Source organism: Symphalangus syndactylus, chromosome 11, assembly GCF_028878055.3.
Source record: "Symphalangus syndactylus isolate Jambi chromosome 11, NHGRI_mSymSyn1-v2.1_pri, whole genome shotgun sequence".
Classification (NCBI taxonomy): Eukaryota; Metazoa; Chordata; class Mammalia; order Primates; family Hylobatidae; genus Symphalangus; species Symphalangus syndactylus.
The window spans coordinates 67633922-67655450 of record NC_072433.2 but is presented as its reverse complement, the minus strand read 5'-3'; the positions used below and the strand labels follow the sequence as shown (position 1 = coordinate 67655450).

General features: G+C 47.0%; 1 protein-coding gene across 1 annotated transcript in view; it reads left to right on the top strand.

The window, feature by feature from the left end:
- Positions 1-6266, top strand: part of SERINC5 (serine incorporator 5) — a 189306-nt gene extending 183040 nt beyond the window's left edge. Inside the window, exons 12-13 of the mRNA XM_055298359.2 lie at positions 3876-3929; positions 5790-6266. Coding sequence (XP_055154334.1) covers positions 3876-3900 — 25 coding nt within the window. The 3' untranslated portion in view covers positions 3901-3929; positions 5790-6266. The remainder of the gene's footprint in view (positions 1-3875; positions 3930-5789) is intronic.
- The last annotated feature ends 15263 nt before the right edge of the window (positions 6267-21529 follow it).

Below are 21529 nucleotides of genomic sequence, written 5' to 3'. Positions count from 1 at the left end.
CAGAGAAAGATACCAAAATGAGTCAGTGGCTTTGTGTGATTATCAGTTAGTATGTGTCCTTTTCTCTTGTGTCCAACTTACATCATCACCATCACCTATTATTGAGCACTTAATATGTGTTAGGTACCAAGCTAAGTGCTTTGCCTAGATCACCTCAGTTAAGCCTCGCACTAATTCTATGAGGTACGTGCCAGTATTTGCCTATTTTACAAATGAGGAAACTGAGGCTCAGAGAGGTGAGGTCCCATCTGCAGTTGGACTGTAAGTAAATGGCAGAGTGAGGACCAGAACTCAAGTGTGTCTTGCTGCAGAGTCTTGGCTTACGCGGTTCCTAGCCATCTTGTGTGTTAGTTTGTTCTTCTGCATATAGTCATTGTAGTTAAGAGCTCTGGGCCAGGCGTGGTGGCTCACACCTGTAATCCTAGCACTTTGGGAGGCTGAGGCAGGTGGATCACCTGAGATCGGGAGTTCGAGCCATCCTGGCCAACATGGCGAAACCCAGTCTCTACTAAAAAATACAAAAAGACGGGCCTGGTGGCACTCACCTGTAATCCCAGCTACTTGGGAGGCTGAGGCAGGAGAATGAGTTGAACCTGGGAGTCAGAGGTTGCAGTGAGCCGAGATTGTGTCACTACACTCCAGCCTGGGCGACAGAGCAAGACCCCGTCTAAAAAAAAAAAAATAGAGCTCTCCAGTTTCCGGTGACTTGAGCCAGCGGGGGTGGAATGAGGCCTGGCTCTATGAACCTGAGTCGTCTAGTGTAGGGCATCCCCCTCCAGGCCAGAGCAGCCTGCCTCTGTGGATATTTGTTAATGAATGAGTGAACATATGGGTTGGGCTGCCAGCAGAGCTCTGCCTATCTCAGGGTGACAGGAGGCATTTATGTCATCCTCTTGGCAGGTATGCCACTAGTGTCCGAGCTCAGTTACTGAGCTTCTTCCCACTGTGGGGGAAAAGGCAGGTAAGCCTGGCTCTCACTCCCTGCCTCACCCACTAAGCCTGGAGAGTGGGGAAGGAGGGGTATGGAGATATAGCATGCAGGTCCCAGGGAAGGGAACGGAGAAAATGGACTGAAGTTTCTGATAAGGTTCATAGTGATCTGGATGGCCTGGGCCTGTCCCATTCTCTCTCCAGGAAGAGGAAAGGAACACAAGGTGAGATTTTAATTTCTATTTTGTTCCCAGAAACTATCAATGCTGTAGACTTAAGGCCTCTTAAGAATATCCTTTTTGTAAGAGGGGATGGAAAAATCTCTGGCCCCAACTCTGACAGGAAAGCCTGGTTTTAGCATTGAAAAGATGATTGAATACAGCTTGCTTTTTCTCCAGGGAGGAGAGACAAGATGGAGTGCCAGAGAGGCCTAAGGCAAGGTGCCTATTTTTGCATTGCTGCAGCAACGTGGAGGCTTTCTGCCCTGCCTCACACCCCTCATCCATCAGCCCCAGCCTTCCCCATCATGGTTTTCCCAGATGAGGCCTCATTGTTGATTTCTTTCACATGGGTGTGAAATTAACATCTTCTCTCCCTTTCAATGTTGAATTAACTTAGTGACCAACTCATTAAGGACTCCTTATCAAGGCTTTCCCTCCTTTCTATAATTTTATCCATTGTCAGCTTTGACAGAAATCCCACTGAAGGTTTGTCAAAGAGCCACTGGAGAGTTCTAAGTGGTCTTGCTTGCAGAGGGCAACTGCACTTGACCTCTATTTATACTTTTTGTAGTACTCTTGCCTGAACTCAGAGATGCAACTGGGATTGAAATTATATTTATCAAACATCAACGTATTGATATTAGACCTTAAAAGAAGAAAATGTAAAACAGCAAACATCTATAGTCTTTTTGCAGTAAACAGTAAACGCAGGAAATTTTTATTCATTGATTCCTTCCTTCAACAAAATTGTGATTAAGAATAACTGCTATTTGTCAAATTCTAAGAATATGAAAAAGAACAAATTCTACCCTCAACTTACTCAAAGTCTAGACAGGGAAGCAGAAAATAGCAAATAATTACCATATGGTGTGATATGTACCACAGCCTGAAGAGAAATATACTGAAAACTGAGAATTCAAAAAAGATTGAATTAATGGTTGGTGGGTTCATAATAAGCAACTACAGTAAATGAGGAATATTAGAGGGTTATTCTGAACCGGCTAAGATCATTGGAGAGGACAACCTTGGATGACAGGTCTGGTTCCTGGGTTGGGTATTGAGCAAGGCTTGGGCTGGACCTGGGGTGCATTTGAGCTATATCATGTACCCCCAGTTTCACCCTAGCAGTAATGATCCTTGGCAGCAGTTTATCTGCTTTATTTCTCCCCACCCCATTTTTATAGTAAAACATCTGCTAAAAATGATGTCAGTAAAAGCAGTCGCTATAGGGAAGTTGAATGTCATTTCTGGGACACTGGGTGTGTAACAGTTGCACATAGGGAGTGGGTGGCTCTGCTTTCCCTAATCAAAAACAGGGAAGTCCTGGCATTGAGCCAGGAGGGTTGGGCAACTGGATTGGGCAGCAGAAAATCAGTCATTTTCTCTGCCTTTTCTCTGGTTTATGGAGTGTCACAGATCCAGAGACACACCTTTCTTGTCTATAAAATGGGAATAATGTTTGCTTCCACCTTACTCATTTAAAAACATTTCTTGCAATTCCTAGTCAGAGTTATTTGTCAAAAAGCTTTTGTGGATGGTGATATGGTTTGGCTCTGTGTCCCCACCCAAATCTCATCTCAAATTGTAATCCCCCCATGTTGTGGGAGGAACCTGGTGCTAGTGATTGGATAATGGAGGCGGTTTCCCCAGTGCTGTTCTTGTGATAGTGAGGGAGTTCTCACAAGATCTGACTTTTTTTTTTTTTTTTGAGATGGAGTCCCACTCTGTTGCCCAGGCTGGAGTACAGTGGCATGATCTTGGCTCACTGCAATCTCCACCTCCCAGATGTCAAGTGATTCTCTTGCCTCAGCCTCCCAAGTAGCTGGGGTTACAGGCATGTGCCCGAGCTAATTTTTGTATTTTTAGTGGTGATGGGGTTTCACCATGTTGGCCAGGCTAGTCTCGAACTCCTGAACTCAAGTGATCTGCCTGCCTCAACCTCCCAAAGTGCTGGGATTACAGGTGTGAGCCACTGCACCCAGCCGTGATCTGATGGTTTAAGAGTGGCAGTGTCTTCTGCATCCTCTCTCTCTTGTGCTGCCATGTAAGATGTACCTTGCTTCCCCTTCATCTTCCGCCATGACTGTAAGTTTCCTGAGGCCTCCCCAGCCATGCAGAACTGTGAGTCAATTAAACCTCTTTTCTTTATAAATTACCCAGTCTCAAGTAGTCTTTATAGCAGTATGAAAACAGACTAATATAGACAGCCAACACTTTGGTTAGGTGAAGATGTTTAGCTTTCAGTTGTTTGTTTGGGCCCACTCCTTGTAACTTAGCATGGAGATGGTGCTGAAGAAATGGGGCTAGGGCAGGTCATTGTTAATTGAGGGAAGGATCCTGGGAACATCGGGTTATCTTGAGGACACCCAGAGATGGGAGTGTGAGTGGAAGTACCCAGAGTCTGGCAGCAAAGGCACCAGGCCTGGGGAGCCTTGCCCACAGGCATGAGGGCGCACAGCATGGCAAAGGTTATGGGTGGGTGCCATCAGGTGGTGATGCATGATATAGTTTGGCTGTGTCCCCACCCAAATCTCAACTTGAATTGTATCTCCCAGAATTCCCACATGTTGTGAGAGGGGCCCAGGGTGAGGTAATTGAATCATGGGGACCGGTCTTTCTCGTGCTATTCTCGTGATAGTGAATAAGTCTCATGAGAGCTGATGGGTTTATCAGCGGTTTCTGCTTTTGCTTCTCCCTCTTTTTCTCTTGCTGCTGCCATGTAAGAAGTGCCTTTCACCCCCTGCCATGATTCTGAGGCCTCCCCAACCATATGGAACTGTAAATCCAATTAAACCTCTTTTTCTTCCCAGTCTCTGGTATGTCTTTATCAGCAGCGTGAAAACAAACTAATACAATGTATATCCCCTCGTTCCCCATCCTTGCTCTCCTTAAAATGAGAGCACCGAGGATGTGTCCAGACCCATCACAGAAGGAACAAGAATGGCTATGCCACTCGGAAAAAATTTTCAGCCACACGAGTCAAGCAGAATGCAGACTAGAAATGATACTAGTTTTACCTACCAAATTGGGAAAAAATAAGATAATGGACAATGCTGATCATTTCTTGAAACAGGCACTGTGGCTAGAGGGGATGAATTTGTTGAAGATTTCTGGAAACAATTCAACAACATGTATCAGGAACTTTAAGAATATTTAACCTTTTGTTCCCATATCCCAATCCTGGAAACCGATCCTAAGGAAAAAAAGAGATTATAGGGTTAGAGATTTCAATAAAAACATGGCCAGAATAAAATTATTTATATTGGAAAAATAATTAAACAACTTCAATGCCCCCAAATAGGGCAAGCATGAAGTAAACAATAAAAATATCCATAGGGGAGACTATTATGCAGCTATTAAAAAAATCATACTTTTTTTTTTGAGACATGGTCTCACTTTATTGCCCAGGCTGGAGTGCAGTGGTGCGATCACAGCTCACTGCAGCCTTGAACTCTTGGGCTGAACTGATTCTCCTACCTCAGCCTCTCGAGCACTTGCAACAACAGGTGTGCACCACCATGCCCAGCTAATTAAAACAATTTTTTTTTAGAAATGAGGTCTCATTATGTTGCCCAGGCTGGTCTTGAACTCCTGGGTTCAAGTGAACCTCCTACCTCGGCCTCCCAAAGTGCTGGGATTACAGGTGCGAGCTATTGCACCCGGCCTAAACATCATATGAAGGGATGGTTTGCCCCTCCACACCTGTGGGTATTTCTCGTCAGGTGGGACGAGAGACTGAGAAAAGAAATAAGACACAGAGACAAAGTATAGAGAAAGAAAAGTGGGCCCAGGGGACCGGCGCTCAGCATACGGAGGACCTGCACCAGCACCAGTCTCTGAGTTCCCTCAGTATTTATTGATTACTATTTTCACTATCTCAGCAAGGGGAATGTGGCAGGAGAATACGGTGATAGTGGGGAGAAGGTCAGCAAGAAAACGTGAGCAAAGGAATCTGTGTCACAAATAAGTTCAAGGGAAGGTACTATGCCTGGATGTGCATGTAGGCCAGATTTGTGCTTCTCTCCACCCAAACATCTCAGTGGAGTAAAGAATAACAGTAAAGAATAATTGCTGCCAGCATTATCTCGCCTCCAGCCACAGGGCAGTTTTCTACAATCGGGTTTTACACTGAGACATTCCGTTCCCAGGGGCAGGCAGGAGACAGAGGCCTTCCTCTTTTACTAATCCTCCTCAGCACAGACCCTTCACGGGTGTTGGGCTGGGGGACCGTCAGGTCTTTCCTGTCCCGTGAGGCCATATCTCAGGCAGTCTCAGTGGGCAGCAACCTTGGACAATACCCGGTTTTCCAGGGGAGAGGTCCCTGCGGCTTTCCGCAGTGCATCGTGCCCCTGGTTTATCGAGACTGGAGAATGGCGATGACTTTTACCAAGCATACTGCCTGTAAACATTTTGTTAACAAGGCACATCCTGCACAACCCTAGATCCCTTAAACCTTGATTCCATACAAAACATGTTTCTGTGAGCACAAGGCTGGGGCAAAGTTACAGATTAACAGCATCTCAGGGCAAAACAATTGTTCAGGGTACGGATCAAAATGGAGTTTCTTATGTCTTCCCTTTCTACATAGAGACAGTTGTGATACCCTAATTTGTATTAACCTGATTGACTCTCTCTTAGCTGAGAAACCTGAACGGACTCCATTTGGCTCCTTCATTTGCAAGACATCAAGGGCTCCTTATCCACCCCCTTCCTCAAGGACTTAACTTGTGCAAGCTGACTCCCAGCACATCAAAGAATGCAATTAACTGATAAGATGCTGTGGCAGGCTATGTCCGCAGTTCCCAGGAATTTGCCGGGTTGATAGTACCCTAAGCCCCCAGGTTTTTGTCCGGTTCGTAGCACCCAAAGCCCAGCGTCTATCACCTTGTGATGGATTTAAAGCCCCTGCACCTGGAACTGTTTTCTTTCTGGTAACCATTTGTCTTTTTGACTTTTTTTTTTGCCTGTTTTACTTCTGCAAGATTGCTACAGCTAGGCTCCCCCTCCCCTCTCTAAACAAAGTATAAAAAAAATCTAGCCCCTTCTTCAGGGCCGAGAGAATTTTGAGCACTAGCCGTCTCTCGGTCGCCGGCTAATAAAGGACTCCTGAATTCGCCTCAGAGTGTGGCATTTCTGTTTAACTGGCTCGGTTACAACACAGTAACAGTCTGATCTCCTTTTTTTTCCCCTATATCATACTTTCAAAGAATAACTGACATAGATAAATGCTTTTCCTACAGTGTTAACTTTTTGGTGCTGGGGATCTCAGTGCAGTATACAGACCACACCTGTGCATGTGAAAGATTGGAAGGATATTTTCCAAAGTGCTGAAACATCATTTCTGAGTTGCAGGATTGCAGGATTACTTCCTTCTTTACATTTTCCAATATTTTCTAAATATTCTAAAGTGAGTTGCACAATTTTGATAAGGGGGGAAATATGTCATTAAAAAATGATTGCACCTGCCTGACTGCAGCCAGCGCGGTCTGCTGCCAGCGGATCCTCTGCCTTTGGCAAAAGGCAGATTTCATGAGCCTGGAGACCCTGCCAGGAAAAAGTGCAAGGAATTAGAACAATTCACCCTGGGGCCTGGCCAGGCACGGTGGAGAGAGGGATGGGGCAGAGAAGCCCATCTGGGAAGAGGGGCAGTCTTTTTTCTCAGGTGCATCCCTAAATTGAGCTGTGCCCACCATGGACTCCGAGGACCCCAAGTTAAAGAGTAATTGCTGGTGCCGGACTGAAGGCCCAGCTAAATGCCACCTTGACTCTGGGGCTTTTTGCCCAGTGCCACCTTGAAGAGTGAGGGGATGTGGCTGAACAGATGCTCGGGTAGATCCGGCTTCTGCCCCCCAGCTCTGAGCAGCTCAGAGCAGCCAGTGAAGAGCATCACACTTTGCTCCAAAAACCCATAGAGCAGCTTGACTGGGAGCTCTGGTTTCTGCTCCAATGCATTTGAGACTGAAATTTACCCCCCTGATGTATTGTCTAGCACTTTTCCACTCTGCTCAGTAATATCAGCATCGCAAGGGAACAGGTTAGACGTGCAGAAGCTCAGCTCCGGTTTACAGAATGACAATGTGCAGTTCAGCAAATCCCCAGGGTACTCAGGAGCACTGAGTTTGCAGCACTGCTCGGCTCCCCTCACAGGGGGATGGACCTCAGACTGGGCTGGGCTTGGGGGAGCAGGGAGGGGGAGGAGAGCGCTGAGGAGCTGCGGAGCGGGGGCCTGTGGGAAGCCCACTCCAATCAGATGGGATGGAAGCAGAAGTGGCTCCTGAGGGGAAGCAAGAGCAGCTGGACAGAGCACTGAGTGGCCCTCGTTTCTGCCACTTGGGGTGAAAGAGGCGGGGCAATAGCTTATTCCAGGGCAACCTCCTTCAGGAATGTATGGGGTCTGGGGATAGTCTCTCCCTGTTCCTCACAGGGTCCCTGGAGCTTGGTAGGAAGCAGAAGGTATTATTTTCATTTTCCAGATGGTTTTATAGGGGCTGGGGGAGGGAGCCTGGGAGTTTGCCAGCCTGCTGGGAAAGCTCAGAGCCCTCTCCTCGCTCTAATGGTGCCAGCTGGCTCTCGGGCCAGATAGGAAGGCTGTGCCCAGGCACACCATCATTCCAGATCCCGGGAGAGTTGCCAGGAATTGAGCTGCTGGCTTTTCTCATCACAGCTGAGGCCCTTCATTGGGGCATCTGGGAGGTACAGAGAACTTGGGCTACTTTCTTTTCTTTCCTTCTTCTTCTTCTTCTTCTTTTTTTTTTTTTTGGTAGTCCATTTTATTAATTTCCCTCCAGCTTTATTAAGGTATAATTGACAAAGATGAGCCACTGTCATTTTGAGGGGTGGTGGTTGTTCCCAATGTATTAAAAATGCAGAAATGCCAGCCAGGCCCAGTGGCTCACGCCTGTAATCCCAGCACTTTGGGAGGCCAAGGCAGGTGGATCACTTGAGGGCAGGAGTTCAAGACCAGTCTGGCCAACATGGTGAAAACCTGTCTCTGCTAAAAATATATATATATAAATTAGCCGGGCCTGGTGGTGCAGGCCTGTAATCCCAGCTACTCAGGAGGCTTAGGCAGGAAAATCACTTGAACCCCAGAGGCAGAGAGCCAAGATCGCGCCACTGCACTCCAGCCTGGGTGAGCGAGCAAGACTCTGTCCCATGGAAAAAAAAAAAAAAAAGCAGAAATGCCAAAACAAGTTAAAATGGTATAGTATATTTTTAAGAAATGTTACATTTTAAAAATGAATGCTTAGAAACACATCCCAGGTGCATATGGATAGAACTTTATACTAGTTTGCCAGGGCTGCCGTAACAAACTACTGCAGGACCAGTGGCTTAAACAGACATTTATTGTCTTGCAGTCCTGGAGGCTGGAAGCCAGGGATCAAGGTGTTGGCAGGGTTGGTTTCTGAGGCCTGTCTCCTTGGCTTGCAGATGCCATCTTCTCCTTGTGTGTTCATGTGGTCTTCTCTCTGTGTGTGTCTGTGCCAATTTTCCTCTTCTTATAGAGACACCCTTTTTGGATTAGGACCCACCCTCACAACCTCATTTTAACTGACTGACCTCTTAACCCTATCCTCCAAATTCAGTCAGATTCTGAGTTGCTGGGGGTTAGGACTTCAACATATGAATTTTGGAGGGACACAACTTGGCCCATAACAAACATCATTTGGAAATAACATCAAAAGTCTAAAAGTCCTTTCTTGAACGTAAAGCCCAGGCCCAGCGGCCTTCTTGCCCCTACCCCTGTCTACGTCCTGGACTCTTAAGCCATCTAGCTGGGCAGCAGGAGGTATCTGATTTTTCCTGTTTGTGTGTTGTCTTAGTCTGTCTGGGCTGCTAAAACAAAAATACCATAAACTGGTGTCTTAGAAACAACAGAAATTTATTTCTCACGGTTCTGGAGTCTGGGCAGTCCAAGATCAAGGTGTGGGAAGATTCAGTGTCTGGCCAGGCCCAGTTTCTGGTTCATAGATGGAAACTTCTTGCTGTGTCCTGTCATGGTGTAGTGGGTGAGCTAGCTCTCTGTGGTCGCTAAATCCTAATCATGATGGCTCTGCCCTCATGACTGAGTTACCCTTCAAAATTCCCACCTCTTTATGCCATCACTTTGGGGTTTAGGATTTCAACTCATGAATTTTAAGGGGACACAAATATTTAATCCACTGTATGTGTGGGATGGGTCAGGAAGAAAGGTCCTCTCTCCTTCTTGCCCTACTGGCTGCTTCTTGCCCTCTGAATTCATCTCCACTTTGCTCTCATGTGGATCCCAGCAGCTAGCTTCCCCTTTGGTAGGAATGTTTGAGGTTGTGGCTTCAGCTGATGCCCATGGCTGGGCACAGTCTCCCAGGGACCAGGATTCTGTTGCCCCTGTGGTTGGGGCATCTTCTGTCCCTGAAGATGTCCCTCAAATCTAGAAAAACATCCTTGAGGAATTATTCAGTAATCACAAAGTATAAAACCTCCCAGTGTTTACCTCTGCCTGGGAACCTGCCCTTTTAGATGAGGAAATTCTGGCCGGGAGTGGTGGCTCACACCTGTAATCCCAGCACTTTGGGAGGCAGAGGTGGGCGGATCACCTGAGGTCAGGAGTTCAAGACCAGCCTGGCCAACATGGTAAAACCCCATCTCTACTAAAAATACAAAAATTAGCCAGCCTGGTGGTGGGTGACTGTAATCCCAACTACTTGGGAGGCTGAGGTAGGAGAATCACTTGAACCCAGGAGGTGGAGGTTGCAGTGAGCTGAGATGGCACCAATGCACTCCAGTCTGGCAACAAGAGTAAGACTCCATCTCAAAAATAAATAAATAGATAGATAGATAGATAGATAGATAGATAGATAGATAGATGGATGAATGAGGAAATCATCCTCTTTCAAGTCTTCCTTTCTCCCCAAAGCCATCTGTTATGGGTTGAATTGTGTCCCTCTAAAAAAGATATGTTGGAGCCCTGTATTAGTTCATTTTCACACTGCTGAGAAAGACATACCTGAGAGTAGGTTACTTCTAAAGAAAAAGAGGTTTAATGGACTCACAGTTCCACGTGGCTGGGGAGGCCTCACAATCTTCGTGGAAGGTGAAAGGCATGTCTTACATGGCAGCAGGCAAGAGAGAAAATGTGTGCAGGGGAACTCCCATTTATAAAACCATCAGATCTCATGAGATTTATTCACTATCACGAGAACAGCACAGGAAGGACTCACCCACCCTGATTCAACAACCTCCCACTGGGTTCCTCCCATGACATGTGGGAATTACGGGAGCTACAACTCAAGATGAAATTTGGGTGAGGACACAGCCAAACCATGTCAAGCCCTAACCCCTAGTATGTCAGAATGTGATTATATTTGAAAACAGGGTCATTATAGAGGTAAAAAAGTTAAAATGAGGTCACTAGGATGGGCCCTCATCCGATATGACTGGTGTCCTTAAAAGGGGGATATGTGGGCAAAAAGACATGCATAGAGGGACGATGATGTAAAGAGACACAGGGAGAAGATGGACATCCACAAGCCAAGGAGGGAGGCCTGGAGCAGACCCCTCACAGCCCTCAGAAGAAACCAGCTCTGCCGACATCTTGATTTCCTAGACCAGTTCTCCAGAACTGTAAAGACAGTAAGTTTCTGTTTTTTCAGGCAGCCTGAGCAAACTGATATACCATCTGTGGTAACTCTTCCCCCTTGCACCACTTCTTATTCACCCAGCTGCTCAGTCTTGGGCTATACACAGATCATAAGCTTCCTGAGAGCAAGGATGAGGATTATATTTTCTTTCTCAATCCCACAGGCCCCTGCATGGTGCAGAAGCTCAATGAAACCATGTTGATTTAAAGGACTTTCCCTCCCTTCCTCTGTTCCCCTTCTTCTTTTAGACTTTCTGGCACAGTTTGTATGGGAGGCTGAGCCTAATAAATGTGGTCCTTGCTGGTGGGCCTTGGGGCATGGCTGTGCATTCACCCAGCTCTTGAGTTCTTGTGACTTAGTCTTTCTTTCAACTTCCAATCTGATGAAGGGAACAATCTTGCTCAGCCGTAGTGTATATCACCATGACCTTGAAATGACATCACAGTGCAAACATGGCAATCCCCATGAAGCTCTAGGGTTCAGGGGAGGGCATCCCAGGGAGGCCTCTCTGGGTGGTGAGGGGGTAGGGAAAGGGCCTCTGGATGCTCCCTCCGGGAAGCTGCCTCTAGGTCCCAGGGCTTGAGATACCACAGAAGCCCGGCTCTCCCTAGGGGTGGCAACCTTGGTCTCCATGCAGACCCTTCTCAGAGCATGTTCCATTTGAACTTTGATAACGACAGCCTCTAAGACCGGGGTGCTTGCCCCTGCTCTGTCCTCAGGCGCAGCCCTCACGGCTGCAGGTGTGGTAGGGATTGCTGAGGGGGAGGGGAAGATACTTAGAGGCCCCAGAGGGATGGACTACTGAGGGAAGCTACTATGACTAGAAAGAAGAGGCACCTGGAGGAAGGGGGTGGGCTTCTGATGCAGGGAGGGGCTGTGAATCGTTACACGGTGGAGGGGGCCTGTGCCACGCTCTCAGAGGGTGCAGGAAATTGGACAAAGTGTTCTGGGGCTCAGGGGAAGGAGTGATCACATCTATCTGAAGGGTTAGAGAAGCCGCACCGGGGAGGTGACATCTGAATTAGGCCCTGGAGAGTGAACAAAAAACCCATAAGGAAGAGTGGAGGCTTCAGAGCTGCTCGCAGTCCTCCTCGCCCGGCACCTGAAGGTATAGCCCATGGTGGGGAGACATTGCTGGCCAAAGAGCCCCATTTCTTCCAACTTAGTTGCCAAGGATGGGGCCTGTGATGGACCAGGTGCCAAGGGCATTTTAAAGAACAGAGCATGTCAGGAGAGTGGCGGGAAAACAGGGTTGCAGTATTAACCCCACTTTGCCATTCTCCAACTCCCTGTCCCCCTCCAACTTCCAAGCAGGTGACTTCCTGGCTCATTGCCTCAGCTGTGGAATGTGACAGACAGGAAGGCAGGACTGGACCTGGGATTCGAAAAGCCCAAAACCACTCCAGAGTGTACAGGACCCCAGATCTAGCCAAAATATTTGGCATATGGGAGGTTTGATGAGAAGGTGATTTCCTTGGTGGTGAGGGGAAGAAGGAAAGCAATGACAGTACGGAGATGGGGGTCCCTCGGAAACGGGGCAGATTGTCCTGTTTCCTGCAACCTAGAAAGAGCCCTGGGAGACCCCAGAGAGGAAATGGCTTGTGTGTGTGTTGAGGTAGACGGGACCTTGCCTTCTAGAGGTTCTATCCCATCATGGTTCAGAACAGAACCAGTTCCTTCCCAAGACAGCTGCAGTAGGGGCAGCAAACCTTCAGCCTTAAAAGGACCATGACCTTGACAGGGCATCTGTCTAGTGACTGGGCTGAGAGGTGAGTGATGGCAGCTGCCCTGCACACCTCCAGGGATGTGCTCACACGGTGGCCTCTGCTGTAGGTAAAATTCTCCCTTCTCCCTGATACTCTCCCTTCTCCCTGATTGGTCAATCAAACACAAATTTAGGTTCTGCTGGGAAGGGGCTTTGCAGGTGGAATTAAGGTTACTAATAAGCTGACCTTAAATTACAGAGATAACCCAGCACATCCAGGTGGGCCCGAGGTAATCAAGCAGAAAAGGAAGGCAGAAGAGTCAGATGCCGCAGAAGGCCGAGTCCACGATCTTCCAAGTGCGAGAAAGATCTGATACCTCCTGGATGATGTGCAAGGACCAAAGAAGGAACTCTGAGGAGGTAAGGGTGACCCTAGCTGCCACCTAGCAAGTTTACCCACAAAGAACTGAACTTGGCCAGCAACCTGAACGAGCTTGGAAGACGATTCTTTCCTCGCATCTCCAGCTGTAAGCCCAGCACAGCCATCACCTGGTAAGACCTATGTTGCACTTCTACAGAAACTGTGAGAAATAAGTTTGTGTTGTGTTAAAGCCATTATATTTGTGGTAATTTGTTACAGCAGTGAGAGCAAACTATACAGCCTTTGAATAGTGGTCTGCAGTTGTGTAGGACACAAAGTAAGTGACAATAGGTGGCATCTTCTAGACACCTGTGTGACAAAAGACAATAAAGACCCCATCTCCCAGAGCTCAGTGGGACTTTGACAAGATCTTAGGTTCAGGATGTGGGTAAATTCTAAATCAACAGAGATTATGTTTCTGCCACACTGGCAGGATAGGAATAAAATAGAATTAAACTCTGTGACAGAAAAATGGTTTGTTGGCCAGGTGCAGTGGCTCAAGCCTGTAATCCCAACACTTTGGGAGGCTGAGGCGGGTGGATCACCTGAGATCGGGAGTTGGAGACAAGCCTGGCAACATAGTGAAACGCTGTCTCCACTAAAAATACAAAAATTATCCGGGCATGGTGGTGCACACCTGTAATCCCAGCTACACGGGGAGGCTGAGGCACAAGAATCACTTGAACCTGGGAGGTGGAGATTGTGCCACTGCACTCCAGCCTGGGTGACAGAGCAAGACTCTGCCTCAAAAAAAAAAAAAAAAAAAAAGACAAAAATGGTTTGTTTTCTGTACGCCTGAACTTGTGGCCTAAGATTGGGACCCACTTCAAGAAATCTTGCATTAAATGAAACTGGAATTAAGGCCTCCTAAATGCTGACAGCTTCTGTGTCCAAGTTAGCTTTCAAAGGACAGGAGCAAGGGGGAGGAAGGCAGAACAGATAAATAGGTGAAGAGGTGCCCAGACAGGTCTTCACCCCAATACAGCCAGACCCATGGAACCTTCCACCAGCCCAGACAGGCTTTGCCCTGCTGCTGTCATGCTAGAGGAGCTCTGGGGCCTGACTGCTGCTGCGTGGGGGAAGAGCCAGCTGTCTGGGGGCTCTCAGAAGTACAGTTCTGCTTTCTCTGGCTTCCCACTGTTGGGACTCAGAAAACAGTAGTCTAAAATGAAAGCCTCAGAAGTTAAAAGTTTTTCTCTGCATACCTGCCCTCCTGTCTCTCAGGCCCGTTCTCCCCTAGTCTAGCCATAGAAACTAGAATCTCTCTTCCGCATAGAAACCAGAACCTCTTTTCCCCAAAGCCAGCCATAAATCCTAAAAATATTACTGTTATTTTTCCCTCTGCCTTTCTGTGTAAAAACTGGCCATAAAGAAATGATTCGACTTACCTTGTTTGACTGTAGGTCGTAAGACCCCCATTCCAGAGAGGGTCCTGCCCCGCACATAGAAGGAAGGGATGCTGTGCAGAGAGGCCAAGAATCTACACAGGCCTCACTGGATCTCCCAGCTCAGTCTATTCGCATTAGATCATACCCTTTTTTGGTCCACTCGCATTTCTACATAGCTGTTCGTACTTCATTAATCTTAAGCATCAATATGGCCAATTTCCCTGTTATCTTTGGGTTTTCATTCTGAAGCCTTCTGTGTATAAACGTTAAATAAATATGTATGACTTTTCTCCAGTCAACCTGCCTTTTACACAAAACATCTCACCCATAGGGCTAACCTTCCTTGAAGGCATCCCCTGGGCTCCTTGCACCAGATAAGAAGGAGCAGGGGTTCCTATGCTACAGCCAGAGCAAGCCTGTGGGCAGCCCATGAGTGAGGTGTGTGACATGAAGGAGGGCTGAGATCTAGTGGCTGCTCCCAGTGCTCCCAGCACCCTGGTGACTCGGGAGGGCTGATGGATCTCCTAGAGTGACCAAGCATGCCAGGGACTCTCTGAGCTAGGTGCTGGGCTGCATGCAGAAAGCTCAGGGTGTGTGGCTCGATGGAGGCTCTTATGATCATTTGACGACCTACCTTAGATCCTCTTTGGGGTCCAGAAGGCGGTGAGGCATTGGGGTCACTGGGGTCACCGAGAAGCCTCCTGGGAGAGGTACACAAAGTCCTGTGGCATAAGGGTGTGCGCTCCATGGTCAGGATACTAGGTCCAAATCCTGTCTTTTCTCTTTATTAGCTGGGTGAACTTGGGCATGCTTCTTAACCTCTCTGGGCAGTAGTGCCCTGATTTATAATTGGGGTTATTGAGATGATTTTCTTGTTTGCTTTGTTGTAAGGCTTTAATGAGAAACAATTGGCGTGTAGGATGTACACAACACATCTCAGCTACGATAACACACAACAGGCCTAGAGAGGGAGGCTTTACATTTGATAGGATGCAAAAATCCTATTGAAAGTGCTCTATGAGTAGTTAGAGAAGAAGGTGTGGTTACTAGGAGTCAACAGAGGTTCCTGTGCAGTGGACAGTGGTGGCTCTTGGCTGTATATCATCTAACCCTCATTTTCTAGTAACACCTATTACTTTTCCTTTTGGGGGACCATACTCCTGGGTTGTGGGAGGAGACAGTGCCCTTTCCTTCTAGACCCAAATGGGCCAGATCCTCCCTTTCCTACCTAGCCATGGGTTGGGCACATGCCTTTGGCTTGGCCAGTTACACTCTCTGTCCTGGAGATTGTCTCTGTTGTCTCTTAGTGGACTCCTATTAGGTAGATATTGGGTCTTCTGGATTGGTCATCTTTTCTCCCATTTTCTATCTCTCTATTTATTTTTGTTCAATTTTCTGGATAGTTATCCTACTTTATCTTCCAGAGTTTCTGTTGAATTTACTACTTTCAGTTGTTATAACTCCATCTCCAAGAACTATATCATGTTTTCCTTTTTTTTATTTTTTTTGAGACGGAGTCTTGCTCTGTTTCCCAGGCTGGAGTTCAGTGGCATGATCTCGGCTCACTGCAACCTCTGCCTCCTGAGTTTAAGCAATTCTCCTGCCTCAGCCTCCCAGTAGCTGGGATTACAGGTGTGCACCACCACATCCAGCTAATTTTTGTATCTTTCGTAGAGATGGGGTTTCACCATGTTGTTCAGGCTGATCTCGAACTCCTGACCTCAGGCAATCCGCCCCACTCAGCCTCCCAAAGTGCTGAGATTACAAAGTGTGAGCCACCATGCCAGGCCTTCTTTCATGTTTTCTGATTACCCCCCATCCTCTTCTGTTTCTCTTTCATGGATGCATATCTTTTCATATTTCATAGATGATATTATTTACAGTGTTTTGTTTCATTTTGTTTTGAGGGATCCTCTGATCCCTTATAGTTTCTCTCTTTTTCCTCTGAGCTGCTTTTGTTCTGATTATTTGGTCTCTCACTTTTTAAAGTGAGGCACTAAAAAGCAAATTGAAAGTTCCCTGGGCATTCCCATCCTATCACCCCACAATTGACAATCATCATCATGTTGATTTCCACCTTCCACATTTTTTCCTGAATGTTATTTTAACGCTTTTCATTATTTTATATGTTCCATTAAGCTAATGACCATATTTACTTATAATTTCCCAATTGTTTTTTTGGACTTTTTTTTTGTTTTTTAGAGAAAAGTTTGCCTTAGAGGAAAGTTTGCTATAAATATCTTTCTACATGTGGCTTTTATTTCCATCTAAATTATTTTCTTGGAATAAATTTGAGGAGTAGAATTACCAGGTCAAAAGCTTATGGGTGTTTTCATCAGTCTTTCCTGTGTGTTGCCAAATTTCTAATGATAGTGGATACAGGTACCAAAGCAGCAGCAACAGGAGTACAACCCTCCCAGCACTCTTTTTTTTGAGACGGTCTTGCTCTGTTGCCCGGGCTGGAGTGCAGTGGTGTGATCATAGCTCACTGCAGCTTCGACCTTCCAGGCTTAAGCCATCCTCCCACCTCAGCCTCCTGAGTAGCTGTGACTACAGGCATGTGCTACTGTGCCTGGCTAATTTTTTGTATTTTTTTTTTTTTTTGTAGAAATGGGGTTTCATCATATTGCCCAGGCTGGTCCTGAACTCCTGAGCTCAGAGATCCGCCTGCCTTGGCCTTGCAAAGTGCTGGGATGACAGGTTTCTGCCACTGCACCTGGCCAGCACTTGATTTTTGAGTCTTTTCTTTATAGTTGTTTGTTGTTATAAAGGTACAAAATAACATCTTAACCTTATTATTTGAATTTGTCTATCTTTGAGTATTGGTGTGGTTGAACATTCTTTCATCTAGAACTGGGAAAATTGGCTGGGCGCAGTAGTTCATGCCTGTAATCCCAGCACTTTGGGAGGCTGAGATGGGTGGATCTCTTGAGGTCAGGAGTTCGAGACCAGCCTGGCCAACACGGTGAAACCCCATCTCTACTAAAAATACAAAAATTAGCTGGATGTGGTGGTGCATGCCTGTAATCCCAGCTACTTGGGAGGCTAAGGCAGGAGAATCACTTGAACCCAGGAGGTAGAGTTTGCAGTGAGCCAAGATCGTGCCATTGCACTCCAGTCTGGGTGACAGAGGGAGACTCTGTCTGAAAAAAAATTTAAAAATAGGGAAAATTAAGCCTGGAGAAAGTCTGTTAGCTATAAAAAAAAGTTCATAAGGGAATTTCCAAATAGATACAAAAGCAACATTATTTTGTGTTAGTTGTGGTTCTTAACCTGGGGTCCAAGGGCTTGGGTGGATTGACTCCTTGAAATAATATGCAGAGTTTTGTGACCATATGCACAGTAGCATGGAAAGGGTCCTTGGCATTCATCACAATTTCACAAGGATCTGGACCTAAAAAGGCTCACTTACAGGATGGAAGATTTCTGCCCCAAGTAGAAAAAAGGCAACAGAGGAAAGCTCTCGAAGGCCACTTTTTGTTTGAAATTGCATTCTGCCACTTGCTAGCTCTGTGATCTCCAGCTAATTATTTACTTCTCTGTGCTGCAAGTTTCCTTGCCTGTCAGGTCAGGTGGAGTAATATACAATAGCATCTATTTCATAGGATTGTTGTCGTGATTAAATCAGTTGACACAGGTCAAGCACTTTTAATTTAATTTTTATTTTTAAAGGAGTTGAGGTCCTGTTCTGTGGCCCAGGCTGGAGTGCAGTGGCGTAATCATAGCTCACTGCAGTCTTGAACTCCTGGGCTCAAGGAATCCTCTTGCCTCAGCCTTCCAAGTAGTTGGGACCACAGGTGCACACCACCACACCTGGCTAGTTAAATTACTTTTAATAGAGCCTGGCACATAGCAAGTGTTTAATAAATGATGTTTACTATTAAGAATTATTAATAACTAGAGCCTTCCAATAATAGAATAGGCTACAACATACAGCAGTGAGTTCCCTGTCACTTGAGGTCTTCATGAAGGAGATAACAGCTGTCAGGCAGGCTCTTGAGGGGATCCCTGAGTTGGGAGGGAGGAGGAATCTGGCATTCTGAGTTTCCGTGAATTAAATTTTCCTGTTGGGCATGTGACAAATGGTGAGACTAGCAGTTCTCAAGAAGCCAACAGGCCTCCAGCAGGAGTGACAGCTGCGCCTGCTAATATGGAAATGTATTTCTGAGCAAGCAGCCTGTTTCAAGAGCATGTTCCTGGCCCATTCTCCTGAGGGTGCAGAAGAATAGCTTTTTTTTTTTTTCTTTTTTTCTTTTGAGACAGAGTCTTGCTCTGTCACCCAGGCTGGAGTGCAATGGCGCGATCTCAGCTCACCGCAACCTCCGCCTCCCAGGTTCAAGCGTTTCTCCTGCCTCAGGCTCCTGAGTAGCTGGGATTACAGACGCGCACCACCACACCTGGCTAATTTTTTTAAATTTTTAGTAGAGACGAGGTTTCACCATTTTGGCCAAGCTGGTCTGGAACTCCTGACCTTGTGATCTGCCCACCTCAGCCTCCCAAATTGCTGAGATTACAGGCATGAGCCACTGTGCCTGGCCTGAAGAATAGTTTGAAAAAACCAAATGCAGTTTCTTCACCATTCTGTGCAGACAGACTAGGAGTGGGGAAATCACCATAATAGAGCAAGGGTTGGGGGCAGGGTGTATGGCGCAGGGGCAGAGTGTGTGCTCCCAGTAGCTTTGCTGACTAACAGATATTTACTGAGCACTTACTGAAGGCTGTGGGTGGGTGTGATTGCAGGTGGTGAGTGGGGTTAAAAACATGAATTAGATCCAGTATCAGTGTCTCTTCATTTTTCTAGTTTTCATTGTCCTTACTGGATTTCTAGGCTATTCTTGGAAGGGCAGTAAAGCTCAGCTGAGTGGCTGAGGCATATGATTGTCTTTGGGTAGTGGGCTCAGAGAAAAGTTGGAAATTTCTTTTTTTAATTGAGATAGGGTCTCGCTCTGTTACCCAGGCTGGAGTACGGTAGTGCCATCGCAGCTCACTGTAGTCTTGAACTTCTAGGCTCAAGTGATCATCCCACCTCAGTCTCCCGAGAAGCTGGGACTACAGGTGTGCACCATCACACTCAGCTAAATAATTATTTTTGTACAGATGAGGTCTCCCTGTGTTGGTCAGGCTGATCTCAAACTCCTGGCCTCAAGTGATCCGCCTTGGCCTCCCAAAGTGCTGGGATTACAGGCGTGAGCCACTGCACCCGGCCAGAAATTTCTATATATATGTCTGTGCGCATGCTTTTGAGCATAGGGTATCTGTTCAAACTTAATATTCCCTAATTTTGGAGTAAGTAAAATCTGAGTGCCGAGGAAGGTTTGCTTCTGGTCAGCTCCCCCAGAAGCAGACCCTGAGATAAGGATGAGTGAACCCTCTTTATTTGGGAGGTGGAGCACCCCTAGACTGGGGAGGGAGGAGAGGGGCCATTACCACTGAGGGCAGCTGGAGCCTAATCATGCGGGAACAATGCAGGGCACATTCCTCAGACTCAGCCCCCACCAGGCGAGGGGCTGAGGCTTTACACACCCATTCCCTTCATCTCAGTGGAGCCCATTCCTTAGGTCTCCTAAATCCCCCACACCTCCAACATAGGCAGAAAAAGCAGCTTCTGCACCAGAGGAAGCCCAGAAACAAAGAACTGCAGGTGCTGGTGCTTTGACATCCGTGAATGACAAAGTGAAAGAGAAATGGACAGGCCACCAAAGCGTCTGCCACAGTGTTTCCAGCAGGGACGAAACTCCCTCGGTGTGAGTGGGGCCGGGTGCGCATGGGGAAGCAGGATGGATCCCAGCGAGCTCTTTCTCAAGCCCGGTCCTCTGTAAAAGGTTGTTGGTCTGCGTACTTCATAGAGGGACTGGCCAAGAAGGCACAGGTGGGGTGAAATCTAGCCTGGGTTCTACCACTAAGCACCATATGGGTTCGAGGCACTCTGTATAGACTTAGGTTTGAACACCAAGGGAAGAGGGAGGTGTGAAGTCTGATGGGTGAGAGGAAGGTGAAGAGGAGGGAAGCTGGGGCCTGAGAAGTCCCAGGTCATACCTGCCTTCCACTGTTGAGTCTCTGCCCATCAAAACCGGAAGTGGGATGGCCTCCCAGGAGACCTCTGAAATTTCATCATGTACAGTCTATCAGCATATTTTCTTTTTCGTCTTTTCTTTTCTTTCTTTCTTTCTTTCTTTCTTTTTTTTTTTTTGAGACAGAGTCTCACTCTGTCACCCAGGCTAGAGTGCAGTGGCACCATCATAGCTCACTGCAGCCTCAACCTCCAGGGCTTAAGCAATTCTCCCACCTCAGGCTCCCAAGTAGCTTGGACGACAGGCACATACCACCACATCCAGCTAATTTTTGTATTTTTTGAAGAAATGGAGTTTTACCATGTTGCTCAGGCTGGTCTCAAACTCCTGGGCTCAAGCGATCCACCTGCCTCGACCTCCCAAAGTGCTGGGGTTACAGGCGTGAGCTACGGCAATCCAACACTGCTTTTTCTTTGAGTCCTCTAGAGAGAAACCCCCTTTTGGACTTTACCCCTGACCTGGCCTACCTGAGGCAGTTCTCATAGCAGGAAAATGAGAACCATGAGCTTGTAGCCCCAAAACCTGGGATCTGGCCTCAGTTTTGCTCCTAACTAGCCATGTAACCCTGACAAATCACAGAGGTGACTGGGCCTCAGTTTTTCCAACTGTAAAATGAAAAGGCTGCAACAAAAAGCTTCCTGCTGACTCTTCAGATCTAAGATTTGGTGAGTCTATGGTTCTGGATACATGACTTAATAAACACTTCCCCATCTGGAATTTCTTTTGCATTAAGGAGGATTAAATTTAGCTGGAAGTAACAGTAAAGCCCCAAGAACAGATGGAGATTTTTCATGTCCACAAAGTCCAGTGATAGAAATTTTATGGTCTGTTACTGGTATGTTACTCCATGGTGTCAGTTCTATCTTGTTCTCTGTGATGACACTTCTATTCCCAAGGCTTTCTTATCAACTCAAGACAGCCTCTGGAGCTCCAGCTATTTTATCCATATTCCAGCCTAGGAGGAGGGAGAAGAGGACTAATAAGAAATATTAACGATCTGGCTGAGCGTGGTGGCTCACGACTGCACTTTGGGAGGCCGAGGCAGGCAGATCAGGAGGTCAAGAGACTGAGACCATCCTGGCCAACATGGTGAAACCTAGCCGGATGTGGTGGTGCATGCCTGTAATCCCAGCTACTTGGGAGGCTGAGGCAGGAGAATCACTTGAACCCGGG